This window comes from Aquarana catesbeiana, linkage group LG02 (assembly GCF_042186555.1).
Source record: "Aquarana catesbeiana isolate 2022-GZ linkage group LG02, ASM4218655v1, whole genome shotgun sequence".
Classification (NCBI taxonomy): domain Eukaryota; kingdom Metazoa; phylum Chordata; class Amphibia; order Anura; family Ranidae; genus Aquarana; species Aquarana catesbeiana.
In genome coordinates, this window is record NC_133325.1 from 294,322,889 (window position 1) to 294,338,515 (window position 15,627).

Below are 15,627 nucleotides of genomic sequence, written 5' to 3' on the forward strand. Positions count from 1 at the left end.
GACCATTGGAACTAAGAGAAGTATTTTTACTGTTAGTTGTGCTTTAAAATGTATGTTAGCCCAGAACTTATATCAGATATATAGTATATGTCTGTTTTCATGTTGTTTTGGATCAATGTAGCATGTTCTTTATTTGCACTGAAATACTTGGCGATCCTGCCAGTTCCTCTTCTTCCCCGTTTCATTCTGACTACTTCAAGCACAGAAGAAGATCCATGCTGGGATGGTCAGTTTGCGCATCTGTTCTTTCTGCATGGAGGTACAGGACACCATGTCAATGCACAGCGTGCCCGAACCTCCCATGCAAGAAGTGTAGGAAAGGAAAACCTGTATGAAAAACAAAGCTTATTTTTCCATGATTAGTAAATGGAAATACCAAAAACAATTCACCTTTCTAGACTGATCCATGGTTATGAAAGATGGGATCATTGATTTCCTAAGAGTATATTTGTCATGCCAAAGTCGGTCTGTTTTTACTGTTGGATCTGAAGCTACAAAAAACTATAAAGACAAACAAGCATGTGTTTACTTTCAGAAATTGAAAAGGGTGGGAATGCAAGTCAATAAAAAAAATACCCTTCCGTAAATATTCCAACCCTATGACCTTGATACTATTGCATGTTAAGAAATGTTAACAAAATATTAAACTCCCACCCCACAAAAGAAAATTGCGCTTGAAAAACATATGTAGGTAAAGAAAATTTAATTTACCTGCAGAGTATTTGCACCTAAGAACATACAGAAATCACATACAGAATTTACATGTTAAAAAAATAATTACACAGTGCCATCATTACTGGAAATGGAAGGAAACAAAAGAACAAAAGCAATCAAGGTCATTATCTGCTGATGTACTGATGCAATCCCTGTTCAAGGATCTGCGATTTCCATCATGACAAGCAGAAAAAAAGTGAAGAGAAAAAAAAGATAATTGTACTATGATTTCTCATTAATTACTGGGTAAATGCCAAGGCTAAGTAAGTAAAATGTAAATAGCATTCATTTTTACATATGTTATTAGCTATTAAAGGCACCAAAATGATGTTGCTTCTTCACATGTTTATAGGAAATCATTTATGCTTGAAAAGATATTTATCCAGAATGTGTATCTGGAATCTTTTGTATTAGTATGCCTATTGTGCCCAATTCGGAACACAGGAGGATCTCTTGGCACCAGTTTGTTTTATCAGCAAAAGTCAGTGCGCAAAAAAGCCGTTATTACATATTACCCTTTAACAGGGGTCAGGAACCTTCTTGGCTGAGAGAGCCATGAATGCCACATATTTTAAAATGTAATTCCATGAGAGCCATACAATATGTTTAAAACTAAATACAAGTAAATGTGTGCATTTTATGTAAGACCAACACTTTACAGTACAATGAGTCTCTGAATTATTTTAATAACGTTGTTATGCTGTTGCTAACCAATGATGAATAAGGTACTTCTTACCATTAATGTGACTTTTCATATTCGATTAATTATAACTAATGTCGTCATCTCCCCCACTGTAATATCCACATCTCCCCCCACTGTAATATCCACATCTCCCCCACTGTAATGTCCACATCTCCCCCACTGTAATATCCACATCTCCTCCCACTGTAATATCCACATCTCCCCCCACTGTAATATCCACATCTCCCCCCCTGTAATATCCACATCTCCCCCCACTGTAATATCCACATCTCCCCCTACTGTAATATCCACATCTCCCCCCACTGTAATATCCACATCTCCCCCACTGTAATGTCCACATCTCCTCCCACTTTAATATCCACATCTCCCCCACTGTAATATCCACATCTCCCCTACGATTGTCTGCTTGCTTACCACTACACAAGCAGGCAGATCCACGAGCAGTTGAGGCAGGTGATGATGACGTCAGCGCGCCGCTCACCTAGGCCGCCGCCGGGTGTACCAAGATGGCCGCTGCTCTGGAGCTGGGCCGAAGCCGTGGCCTTTCCTGTGGGCTCAGTCCGCGGATCGGCACACTACGCGATCCGCAGATTGAGAGGCGAGAGCCAGATGCAGCCATCAAAAGAGCCACATCTGGCTCGCGAGCCATAGGTACCCAACCCCTGCCCTATAGCTTTACAGTCACAAAAAATAAATAGCTATGCCATAATAAAATTACCCAGCAAGATGATACCAACTTTAAAGTGTATTTCCACTTTTGCAACCAAATTGTTATCCCAATTTGCCAATTTATACCTGCTATATATGGTGCATGATCCCATTCACATAGTAACTTAAAAATGTAAATAGTTTTTTTATCATTTTTTTTTTTTTTATAACCACTCCAATACTGGGCACTTTTACCCTCTTCCTGCCCAAGCCAATTTTCCGCTTTGAGCGCTGTTGCACTTTGAATGACAACTGCGCAGTAATGTAACATTGTAGCCAAACTAAAAACGATGGTTTTACTGCTTCCCTCCCTTATCACAAGTGTAAACAAGCCCTTAGCCTGGGTTCACAATATTGCTAACACAGACATTGCATGTGAATCGCATCGCATTGCTGTGCAGATCACATATGATGTCTGTGAAATGCAAATTCAGCCATACAGTCACCCATGTGATCCGATTTCTGTCCAAATTCACGGTTCGTACTGCGATCCGATCTGGGGGTGTCATTAACTTTGTATTGATACCCACAGCCAGCCAGCTTTTTTCCTATACATGCTGTTTTAACATGCATTTGATGTAAGTGCATTATTTTATTTTAAATAAAACGTCTGTTGGTTTTACACTATGCCGAGTTTTTTTCCTTTTTAGGTCCTTCTTTGAGTACATCTATTGAAATGGATTCTGGCCATCTTAGATCTCATGAAGGGGTCAGATCACCTGCTCTGCTCTACCATATGTGAAGCTTTCCTTATTCCAATTGCCATCTTCCTTCTCTCATAAGGATAAAGGCCCAGGCTGGGTATTAAGCCACAAGAGGTCATACGCTTGTTGTCTGGTTAAGCGTGCAATTTATGTGGTGGAGGTACATTAATGGTCGTGCTGTGTGTCACTAATATGACAAGGATGATTTAAAGAGATACACATCTTTTCACTCTTTGTATACAAATGGTGTTGAATGTCTACAATGGATTATTTCAATCATATTTAACCACTTGTCGCCTGCCATATAGCAAAATGACGGCAGCAAAGTGGTTTCAATATCCTGACCGGATGTCATATGTGATCAGGATATTGAGCCGCTGTGCGCCCCCGGGGGAGCGCATTGCGGTTATCATTGTTGCAACTCCGCAACTCCAATCTAGGTAAAGAGTCTCTGATGGAGACTCTTTACCACGTGATCAGCCGTGTCCAATCACGGCTGATCATGATGTAAATAGGAAGAGACGGTGATCGGCTTTTCCTCACTCGCGTCTGATAGACGCGAGTAGAGGAGAGCCGATCGGCTGCTCTCCTGACAGGGGGGGTCTGTGCTGATTGTTTATCAGCACAGCCCCCCTCGGATCCCGCCCAGGACCACCAGGGAAGCCTCCCAGGACCACCATGATGGCCACCACACTGGACCACCAGGTATGCCCCCTAGACCCCCAGGGAAATACCAATATGTGCCCAGGCAGCTGCCAATCAGTGCCCACTCCAATGACTACCACTGCCAGTGCCACCAGGGATGCCTATCAGTGCCTCATATCAGTGCCCAGCAGTGCCGCCTATCAGTGCCCAGCAGTGCCGCCTATCAGTGCCCAGCAGTGCCGCCTATCAGTGCCCAGCAGTGCCGCCTATCAGTGCCCAGCAGTGCCGCCTATCAGTGCCCAGCAGTGCCGCCTATCAGTGCCCAGCAGTGCCGCCTATCAGTGCCCAGCAGTGTCGCCTATCAGTGCCCAGCAGTGTCGCCTATCAGTGCCCAGCAGTGTCGCCTATCAGTGCCACCCTATCAGTTCCACCCTATCAGTGCCCGGTGTCGCCTATGAGTGTCCATCAGTGCTGCCTATCAATGCCCATCGTCAGTGCCCACTAATTTGTGCCACCGTATCAGTGCCCATCAGTGAAAGAGAAAACTTACTTATTTACAAATTTTTTTTAACAGAAACAAAAGCAAAGCTTATTTTTTTCAAAATTTTCGGTCTTTTTATTTGTTTAGCAAAAAATAAAAACCGCAGAGGTGATCAAATACCACCAAAAGAAAGCTCTATTTGTGGGAACAAAATTATAAAAATTAAGTTTGGGTACAGTGTTGTATGACCACGCAATTGTCATTCAAACTTGCGACAGCGCTGAAAGCTGAAAATTGGTCTGGGCAGGAAGGTGTATAAGTGCCCTGTATTAAAGTGGTTAATGTTATTACTTTTCAATTTTTATTTTTCATGTAGAGCAGCTCTATTTTTCTCTTAAAGTCCTTTTAAACAAGCTGCTAGCAGGCTTCAACACTTCTTGAAGCTTGTTGAAAGCCTGCTGAAGCCTGCTAGCAGCTTGTTTAAAATGACAGTCAGCACTCCCATTAGGATATGCATTCAACATTTACAAAATGGAGCTGAATGGTACTTTAAGACCTTGCTTATTCTTGCTTCACATTGTGGCAGTAGAAACACTTTTAAAGCACTGTGAATGCCAAGCAAAGAAGCTCTATGAAAGTGTTAACTTACAATCCCGTACGTACAGGTGAGTTTGTGCTGCTTAAATGTGCTTTGGTTCAATATGTATAGCCTGTATCACTTTAAGATTCGGCAAAGCATGATGAAAGCCCCCATAAAAATCTATGGCCTTGTTTAGACTTGCTTTGCTCAGAGAGCTACTTTAAGTTACTATATGAATGGGATCACCCCTCCATGAGGAGTACTTTTTTTTTTTTTAAATTGGGACAATTTTTGCTCAATCATTGCCACATGCAATAGGCTGCAGTGCTAATTTATGTGTTCTAACTTTGGGGAGAATACAAAGACCCAACAAGGAGGTTTCCCCCAACCACCTTGAATGTTTGGATGGGCGAATTGGGTCATTTTTTTTGTTGTTGTTCAACCTCCTGGCAAAATGAGAAAAAACTCATGTATGGCCAGCCTAAAGGTAAATAGACTATAAACTTTGCAAGTGCATTTGCACTCTGCAGGGGGATTTCCACCAAAACTTTGTGAATGTGGTGATGCTTTGCTGACTTCCATCATACAAAAATGTTTTTTTTTTGTTTTTATTTTTTCTTTCATGTGATTGGGTATTCCTTTCAAAGTGAAGCTTCACCATATAAACTAAAGCTCTGAGGCAAATGCTGAGTGCAACTTCCTTTATTTGCCTTTAGTAAATCAACATCTAAACAGCTACTGAAGAAGTATAGGCTAAACTTTTTTTTTCCCATTTTGGATTTTTTTTTTTGTCATCTATGTCCCAACTGAGATATTTACCTTCATTTGATGTCCCATAGCCAAAAAAGGAAGGGAGAAAAAAACCCTGCAGATTAAAAGGAATCCATTGAGCCCCTCCAGGTCACCAGAACTAGTCTCCCCATTGGAAGATGTTCCCTCTTTTACTGTTTTGGGGACGATCCAAAATTTGTGAGTTTCTTTTACTTTGACGGTTGATGATAGTGGGAAACATGTGCAATAGAGATGGCAAATCTCCCTCCCTAACAAGTGCACATACAGCAATAAAACCAGGTGTTTTAATTCAACTTCAAAAAAAAAGTTTTGCCTTTAGTTTTGTTTTCACTTATACTTTAGACAGCAACAAAAAAAAGTGAAAGTCATACCTCATGGTAAGTATCTTCCAATTCTCCATCGTATATCCAGCGGTAAAGGAAGTTTACAATTGGATGTGACACTAAACCAAGAATATGCTGCACTAAGGACCGCATATATGGGTCTCCTGATTTACTGTATGCATGTACTGCTGATGCCAACTCTCCCCCTTTCCTCCCTAAGAAAATCATAAAAAAATAATAAAAGTTAAAACAATTAATCCTAAAATAATTTTTATTAAAAAAAAAAAGAGCAAATGAAAAAGCACACAGTGCAGTAGTAAAGTCTGTATTCAACAAAAAGAAGAGTTATTTCATTCATGAAAAAAAAATGCATACACACACACGTGAATGCTCATGCCTATGTACGAAATAAGGGATTGTGTAACATAGTACGTACCACTGCGTATGCCAGAATGAAAGCAGAGTGAAAGCATTAATTCTAATCATTCACGGTTAACGCTAAACTGATAACCTGTTAGTGCTTTAAAGCATCGGATATTGGATACTGAAGTTTGTTGCCACTTCATAGGTATGCGCATTTTAACATTTCATGTTGGATAGCTATTTACTAGGAGCAAACGCTCCTTGTATATTTTCCCATAAATTGGGTAATAAATTGTGTTTGTGTGCACAAAAAAAAAATGTCTTTCCTGTAAATTCCATATCTTAGGAGTATAGTACAGGACACAGGTGCAATATATATGAACTCTGGGTTATAGGCTGGGGCCTTCAGGTGACTGAATACTGGCAAGCTTTTGAGAACATGTCCCCTGGGCATCTGACCCCTATAACCTTTCCCCACTCGGAGTCCTCAGTTTTGTAGCAAGCAATGCAGAGTGACCAAGGACTAGAGGAGAAATTGGCTTGTGTCCAATACATGGAATTCACAGGAAAGTCATAATTGCTTTTATCTTAACCATACAGTACACAGGCTGAATATATATAGATAGATAGATAGATAGATAGATAGATAGATAGATAGATAGATAGATAGATAGATAGATAGATAGATAGATAGATACCCTGGGATGACCACAAGCAATGAATGAGAAGGATGGGCAACAGCTAGGCAAACAGAACTGTGCCAGCAGGGGTCTACATACTGCAGAGCGCCAATGCAAGAACCCTGAAGCCAAGAGTTGCACCCACAGAAGAATGGACATCCACTTGGTAGAACTTTGAATAGGTATGAACAGAGGACCAGGTGGCAGCCCTAAACAGCTGGGCAACAGAGGCTTGATGTCAGAATGCCTGAAAGCACCCACCGACCTGGTGGAGTGAGTGCATAAAAGCTGGAAAGTGCCTTCCTGATAGAAGCTGATGCTTTGAGGTAGATTCTGATGGCTCTGACTATGTCCAGGCAGTGGAGAGAAATTTCCTTTGGCTGCTTTGGAGCAGGGAAAATGAAAGACTATGTTGACACTGAGGTTGAAAACTGATACCCACCATAGGGAGAAAGGATGGTCTTGGGTGTAGGAATACCCTGTCATTGTGAAGGAGGAGCTGTTCCTTACAAGAGAGCCACCACAGCTGTGGCGTTGTCTGATTGCACTCTGATTGGGTGTCCATGCAGAAGAGGAATCCAGTGGTACAGCAACAACCCCTAATTGTTCTGAGCTCTAGGATGTTGCTGAGGAGCTTGGTTTCCTCTGAAACAATGATTAAGTGTAAAATTCCTCCGCAGCCTGAAAGACTGGTATCTGTCATTATCACAAAGACTTGTCACGACTGGGTTGAAAATCCACTAAGATAGGAAATTCTTATAGGAAATTCCTGCTTGGCTGGATAAGGGCATGGGTAGGTTGGGAGAAGGAACTTGCTTGCTCTATGCCAACAATGTTGCGTTTGAGAGGTCTCTTAAAACTTACATTCAGGACTTGAAATCAAAAAGAGAGCAGCTTTTTCTCTTGAAGGAAGATTTTTGCTTGGGCTGTGTCTAAACTTAGGCCCAAGTATTTCAGGCAAAGAGAGAGTTGGAGAGCAGATTTTGGGAGTTGATCACCCAACCAAAAGCATGAAGGATCTGAGTTGTCCTGTAGTTGTTTGCCAATTGCTGGAAGGAAGATGGGTGCTTCAGAAGAAATTAATTTAGTTTACCTGCAACCAGGATGTCCTGAGTTCTAAGAAAGGCAAGAAGAGGTACAAGGACCTTTTCGAATACTGTGGGGGCAGAAGATAGGCCAAATAGCAATGAGAAAAAATGGAAGTAATTGTACTGCAAAGCGTAAAAAGTGCTGATGTGGTGAATAAAGAGGAAATTTTGTGTTCGATAGTCATCAAGGGCACTGGGGCCAGCACCTTCGTAAATACCCTCAGTGCCTTGACCAGGCTAGAAGTCAGAGCCACAAACTGAAAATGTTAATCCCTACCACAAAACGTAGATAGTGCTGATAAGGTGGAAAAATGACTATCTGGGAGGTAGGCATCCTTGGTGTCCACCAAGGTCAGGAATTCCCCCTGATGGAGTGTAGAGTGTAGACACAGAACGTGCCACACATCGCCATTTGGCTTGGGAAGTGGCAAAAAGTTTGGAATACCAACCATGAAACCTTTCTGGCTGTGATTTTGGAACAGGGGCAATGACACCATGAGAGCGTAACAGGTCAAGCACAGCAAAGAGTGCTGCTTTTTTGTCAGGTGCAGCAGCCCACCTTTGACAACATGAAGCATTGAGGAGGCAAGACACACAATTCCAGCTTGCAGCTTCTGTGCACTTTGTTTTAAACCCAGACATCAGAGGTACTGTATCTTAGGTCCAATGAAACCACAAAGGCTGGCAGCCGCCCCCCCTTCTCTCCAACTTTTACTGTTAAGACTTGTTACCCTGTCTTGAAAAGCTGGGGATTCCAGGGTTTCTTACAAAAGGAAGTCTTCTGCTTAGCCCTTAGGCTCGGTTCACACTTCCACGACTTGGGATCCGACTTGTGAGAAGTTGCGTGACATGTGAAATCCCATTTTAGTCAAGGAGAGCTGTCTTAATTAGCACTATTGAAGTAGCTCAGACTTTAGAAAAGGTTCCTGTACTACTTCAAGGCTACTTCTATCCGACTTGTGCCCATAGATTTTAACGGAAGTTTCCTCCAAGTCAGATCCTCATCTTAATTGATATGATTTGGATCAGACATTACAGGAAGATTACACAGGCATTCCCTGAAGTTGCTTCAAAGTCAAACCAAAGTTACATGGCAAAGTCGCACAACTTTCAGGTCACAGCAGTGTGAACCGAGCCTTAGAGTTACTAACAGAACAAAAGGAACCCTTCTTTGTACCGGTCGAAGATGGCTTCTACTCTGAAGGCTTCTGCTACTTCCAAAAGAGCTAACAGTGTGATCTTTCCTCCCATGATCTTCTAGATAAATGTATCAAGGGCATTGCCAAAGAGGTGTTCGCCCTGAAAATACATTCAGCTGTTTTGTGCAGGAGAGCTCTGCAAACAAGCATTTTAGCCACAGCACCCACCTCATGTGAACCGACGTGTCCCGGGCAAGATAGTTGTCAAGAGAGACTCTCCAAACCCATTCACACAAAATCATATCCTAAATGCTTTAGGAAAGAGCTTCAAGTGCTGCCTAGCTGAGGAACCAGACTTTAAAGCACCAGGTTCCTTAGCATGTGCTTTGCCTAAACCAAAAAAGCTTGACAAAACCCCGTAAACACAATGGTAATTTGCACCTGCCATGGAGAAGGGCACCTTAAAAAGAGACTAGCAAAAAACGGAGGCAATACTGATGCAATGCTCGGAGTGGCAGCATTATGCAGGGCTTGGGTCAAGTTTTGCTATGCTATATTTGCTCGAATCTCTGTCCATACAGCTGTGCCGAGCCTAACTGAAAGCTTCCAATCGCTGCTTGCGATCGGGAGTTTTTGGATCACATGATCGCCGTGACCTCTTAAAGAGCCGGGAGGTGTCAGCGTTAAGGGGTTAAGGAAAAAATACAATCAATGACAAAGGAAATTTACAGAGGTATAGAACTCCAGCCTTCAATGCATGGATACATGCCAGAAGTTTTGGAAAGACTAACATCTTTTAACTGAATGAACCAACCCAAAGATAATTCCCTGCTGCCTGGTAATTAGAAACATTCTAAAAAGGCTCCTGAAAAGGGAAAAGTGTAAGCAAATATGCAATTACCAGCTCACCTTGACAGTGGTCAACAAGTGCTGCAAGTGTTTTCAATCTAATTTTGGGATCATACGTCCATACCAAAAGGCGACGAAGAGTTAAACTACTTTCAAGTCCTAAATTAACACCTTGGTCATCTTCTGCCTGTAACTTTTGTGACAAAAGAACACATTTATTGTAATATTTAAATTTTCATACAGTCCTAAGCAAAGAGTCTGGTTGAACTCGGTTTTGTTAAAACAACTTCTGAAGAGAATAAACTTTAGAGGTGTTCAACAAAGAAGAATGGGAACAGAATTTCCTAAAGCAAGAATATAATAAAGACTAAGACCACAACCTGTGATTTCAGGATGGCAAGTGAGAGAAGATTAAGAGAACATCCTAACATCCTCCACTTCCATGCCCTCTAATTCTCTTGGTGATCAATTCTCCCCATCCATACAAGCTCCTATTTCTCTGGTGATTCCATCCATGCATGCTCTACTTCCCCCTAGGATCATTCTTCTCCACATAGATCTTGGTTTGTACAACAACCAACCTATACAGAACAATCTATATTTCAAACATTACAAACTAACAAAATTACTATACAAGAATGCCACACTCCAAAAATGATTCCATGTATGAACAACCAAGTCCCTTAGCATCCATCATTCACTTAGCCATTTTGTTAATGTGACACTGTCACACTGGAAAGGGTGAAACAAATGGATAGGTATATGGGTCATGAAAAACTTAGGCCAATTACAAATATTGCTTTTATTGTGGCTTATATTTACTACCCCTAATAGCTAACTGGGCTTCCTTTAATTTTTTTTTATTTCCATCAACTTTATTGACATTAAGCATGTACTGTAGTAGTCATACGCAATACTATTCACGTTGTGTCTTTTTCTACACAAATTGGTGCAGGTATGTAAATCTTTTTGTATTCTGGTTAAACATATAACTCAATTCAAACAGTGCTGATATAACACAGTTTATGCTCATTCACAAGCCATCTCCAAGCGCATGTTGTACTCATTTCACCTTTAATGTTTCCTGTGTAAAGTGGTGTAGGTCTGAAATGCAGTGGCTTCCTAGGCGTACACAAAACACGTCCAATGTTAGGGAACGTACACTATGCTAAAGCAGCACAACTATGGTAACTTAAATCACCTTAGAACAGCCAACTCCAAAACATATATATTTTTTTTTTAACACAATTATCCCCGCCCCTCAAAACATTTAGCTGCCCCCCACCCCAGGCTGGGTAGTAGTGGGATCCAAAGCCAAATGTACTGATGGAGCCAGAGCTTATTTTGTAAAGAAAAAAAAAATGTCTTTAAAATATATGACTTTTCACATTGTTTTGGGATGAAGCAGACACATTGGGGTTGGTTTACTAAAACTGGGAATGCAAAATCTGGTTCAGCTCTGCATAGAAGCCAATCAGCTTCCAGGTTTTATTGTCCAAGTAAACTGAACAAGCTGAAATTAGAAGCTGATTGGCTACCATGCAGAGCTGCACTCCAGTTTTAGTACATCAACCCCATTGTGTTCTATGTTCATAAATCAATGTCCCTTTTGGCCAGAGGTTTTAGATAAAAAAGGTCTAAATCACTGACCACAGAATAGGCAACATTATTTTTTCAGTCTTTTTCAGTAAAAGCAAATTATTATCTAACAATTTACCAAAAGTGTCCTGTAATATAACATACCTGAGAATGCAGAACTGAAAGAAGACGATAATATTCTTTAAGTTCCTGATGTAATGCAGCACAAAAACTCTGTTAAACAAAGAGAATATTAAGGAATTGCAGCATCTGTATTTATGAAGAAAATAGAAAGTACAAAATCTTGAGCTTTCAATTGTGTTGGAAGAGCTCAGAATATGACAATTGGGAAAGAGATTTCAGGTGTCCCCTTCTTTTAAATTTAGCATCTAAACTGTAACGTGATACAAATTTCTGCTGTGAAATCATCCTACGTAAAATCATCCATCCAGCTTAACCACTTCCAGACCGCCCACCGTGGATATACGTTGGTATTTCGACGTTAAATATTGTTGTTATGGCAGCAGACAGCTGCCATAACCCCGGTATTTTTCTGCACAGCGGGCGGTCCGCTATAAGATAAAAATGGTCTCCCTGCGGCGGATTTGCCGCAAGATCACTTTTATGGGCGGCGGGAGAGGTGCCCCACCGCGTCTCAGCGGTCTCCACCGCTTACCCGAGCCATAATAGGAATAAAAGTGACCCAAGAATTTTTTTAAAGGGTCGGTGTAAAAAACAAAAAGCAAAATAAATAAGAAAAAAATTACAGAGCTGAGTCCCTCCGTGCGCAGAAGCGAACGCATATATCCAAGTCGCGCCCACATATGTAAATAGTGTTTAAACCACACACGTGAGGTATTGTTGCAATCGTTAGAGCGAGAGCAAAAATTCTAGCAAAAGATCTCCTCTAACTCAAATCTGGTAGCCTGTAGAAATTTTTAAACCTCGCCTATGGAGATTTTTAAGTGCAGAGTCTGTCGCCATTCCATGAGTGGCAAATTTGAAGCATGACATGTTGGGTATCAATTTACTCTGCGTAACATTATCTTTCACAATATAGAAATAAATTGGGCTAACTTTACGGTTTTCTTATTTTTTTATTTAAAAGAGTGCATTCTTTCCGATTTGCAAGACCGCTGCGCAAATACTGTGTGGCAAAGTATTGCAACGACCACCATTTTTTTTCTCTATGGTGTCTGAAAAACAAAAAAAATACATACTATATATATATATATAATATGTTTGGGGGGTTAAAAATAATTTTCTAGCAAAAAAAAATTATTGTAGACAACAAGTGAAAAAAAAATAAGCTTGGTCCTTATGTGGCTAAAGGGTAACTCCACTTTCATGGGAAAAAAATAGCAAATAAAGTAAAAATAACATAGCATATTCAACTGCGACACAAGTCCTATTGTAATTGAATGTTATTAAAAATGACCTTACCTTTTCAATCTGCAGCTCTGTAATTTTCTGTAAAATGCAATGCAATATGGCTACCTGGAGGTGTTCTGTACACATAATGTATAAATGAATCCCAGAAACATAATTTCCTGCTTGTGTAATTGGCTCAATGATTTTCCCCAGAAGTCAGCACTAAGATACAAGACAAATTTCAGGCATCCCCCTCAACAAAAATGGCATTTTTGGTGAGATACTCCCAATAGGAAATCATGACGAGCAACTTTCCTCATTAGTGCTCTGCAGGTGCTGCAGCTAATTGATATTTATGAAACCACTCCCATTAGATTCACTTTCCCACATGGACACAAACACACAGGGATTTCTTCAGAATAACAAAAAGGTGGGAATCTGCAGTTTGTTAAAATCCTTGCATTGCACATAGATCACCCAGAGAGGAAAGTTTTTTTCTCAAGAAAAGTAGAGTTACCAAGGTTTCTACTGAATTGAATAGTGGATATTTTATTTATATATGGGTTCATACTGAACACAGTGCACCAATATTCTCCAAAATGTCCTCAACAGACGATTAGATTTAAAATCTTGCATGTGAGACACATTCCATAGAATTCCTACTAGATCATGACCAGTTCGAGACATAAAGGGGGCCATCATAAATCACCTTACAACATGCCACCATCTTGACAGGGTATAGGGTCTAATGTCATTAAAAGATTAGCAGCAATCTGGCAAAGCAGAGCACAAATAGAAAGTCGTAAACAGCAATTAACAAGAGACTTGTCCGCTGATCTCCTGCTAATCAAAGCAGAGCGAGCGGATGAGCCATCCATGTCTGTTCAGTTTCTGCAGCTCTATGGGTAGCCAGAATTAAATAGACTCCGCTGTCTGTTTACACCCAACTGCCCTCTGATCCGATCCACCTAGACGGAGGAGGATGGATCCCCTTTTGTCTTTTTTTAGCGTCCTGGATCAGACCGAACGTAGGCGGGTGTAAAACGGACACAAGTTTTTTTTTACACCCGCCAGTCCATAGGGGTGAATAAATCAGATTGGACCCTTCATGCAAAAGGGGCGTAACACTCCTTAAAGTGGATGTAAACCCCATTCATGAAATTTGAGCTGGGCACATATCTGCAGTGTTTTCTCATCTCTCGCCAATGCCCTAAGTCCCTTGGCTTTCTCCTGCTCCGTTATTCTGTTATCAGCATGATAACTTCTGACAAGTTCTCTGTCAACTGTGATAAAATCAGGCTGAATTTTGTGTCAGGGTGGGTGCTATAAATAAATTAGCAGAGAACTGGTCTATTCACAGCACAGCTCTGCAAGTCTCTGCCTATGTGGAGAGGGGGTGTGTGTCTTTCCTCCAATCAGCTGTCTCACAGTGTATGGCAAGAATCCACACCCACAGGTGATTCGGGAAGAGAAAATTCTAACAGGACGTGCACTTTCTAAACTGTATATAAAGCTGAAGACAGCAGATATACATGAAAAACTTATGTAGGGAGATTTGTTTCTACTCTGTGCATCATCTGAGGCTGTTCACTTCACTGGGTATATGTGAGGGTTTACATCCACTTTAATGACCGTCATAAATATTTAAAAAAATCAGAGCAATACACATTTCAGTCTGGCTTTAACTGACCTAACCTGCCCTTTTCATACAACCCAGCTTTCATATATATTCAAATTCCAGAAATCTTGCCTTGATAAAAATTACAGTCATAACAAGTACAGTCAGTATATCACTATATTAAGAAGTGAAGAAAGCTGACGGGACACATTAAATCTCCTAGTAAACAGACACTAAGATTAATATATTTGATAGCAAATTGTGAATAATGATACAATGATTGTCTTCAGGTAACAGTGAAGAACGGTGGAGGTTCCTTGCAAATTTGGGGCTGCATTTCTGCAAGTGGAGTTGGAGATTTGGTCAGGGTCAATGGTGTCCTCAATGCTGAGAAATACAGGCAGATACTTATCTATCATGACATATCATCAGGGAGGTATATGATCGGCCCCAAATTTATTCTCCAGCAGGACAACAACCCCAAATATGCAGCCAGTGTCATTAAAAACTAACTACAGCATAAAGAAGAATAAGGAGTCCTCAAAGTGGTCGTTTGGCCCCCACAGAGCCCTATCCTCAACATTATGGAGTCTGTCTAGGGTTACATGAAAAGACAGAAGGATATGAGGCAGCCTAACATCTACAGAAATTCTGTGGTTAGTTCTCCATGATGTTTGGAACCTACCTGCTGAATTCCTATAAAAACTATGTGAAAGTGTACCTAGAAGAATTGAAGCTGATTTGAAGCCAAATATATATTTTTGAAAGCATTCTTACTTTACAGCATTTTGTCACATCTGCCTAAAACTTTTGCACAGTAATATACATAAATAATGTGTGTATGTTTTTTAAATGTTGGTATATGAGTGCTCGTGTTATGTACTATGTAGAGCTATACCTGAACTTCATTGAGTGATCTGTGGTTTATATAATAAAAAAATTTGAATCCTTGATTTAAGAGGTCTTCCTACACTTCATTATGGTCATAAATAATCACAGAAACTCTTGACATCTATCTTTTTTAACCCCCCGCTAGCGGGCGAAAAGAGGTTAAATCCGCCAGCAAAACGCCGCCGGATCGGCGTTTTGCTGGTGGTATCGCAGAGCTGCCCCATTGATTTCAATGGGGAGCAGTGGTGGAGGAGCGGTAAACACACCGCTCCAAAGAAGCTGCTGGTAAGACTTTTCCTGACGTACTGCCAGCGCACCACTCCAGTGTCAAAGCCCTCGGGCATTAAAACTGGAGACAATGGAGCAGCTGTTTGAGGGCGGATTGCAGGCGCTATTTTTA

The 15,627-nt window shown here is 40.9% G+C and overlaps 1 protein-coding gene across 1 annotated transcript in view; it reads right to left on the bottom strand.

Moving 5' to 3' along the window:
• Positions 1 to 15,627, bottom strand: part of TUBGCP3 (tubulin gamma complex component 3) — a 179,763-nt gene that overhangs the window by 97,952 nt on the left and 66,184 nt on the right. Inside the window, exons 9-12 of the mRNA XM_073614518.1 lie at positions 11,513 to 11,581; positions 9,830 to 9,962; positions 5,699 to 5,865; positions 391 to 501 (exon numbers count right to left, since the gene is read on the bottom strand). Of these exons, the coding sequence (XP_073470619.1) occupies positions 391 to 501; positions 5,699 to 5,865; positions 9,830 to 9,962; positions 11,513 to 11,581 (480 nt within the window). The remainder of the gene's footprint in view (positions 1 to 390; positions 502 to 5,698; positions 5,866 to 9,829; positions 9,963 to 11,512; positions 11,582 to 15,627) is intronic.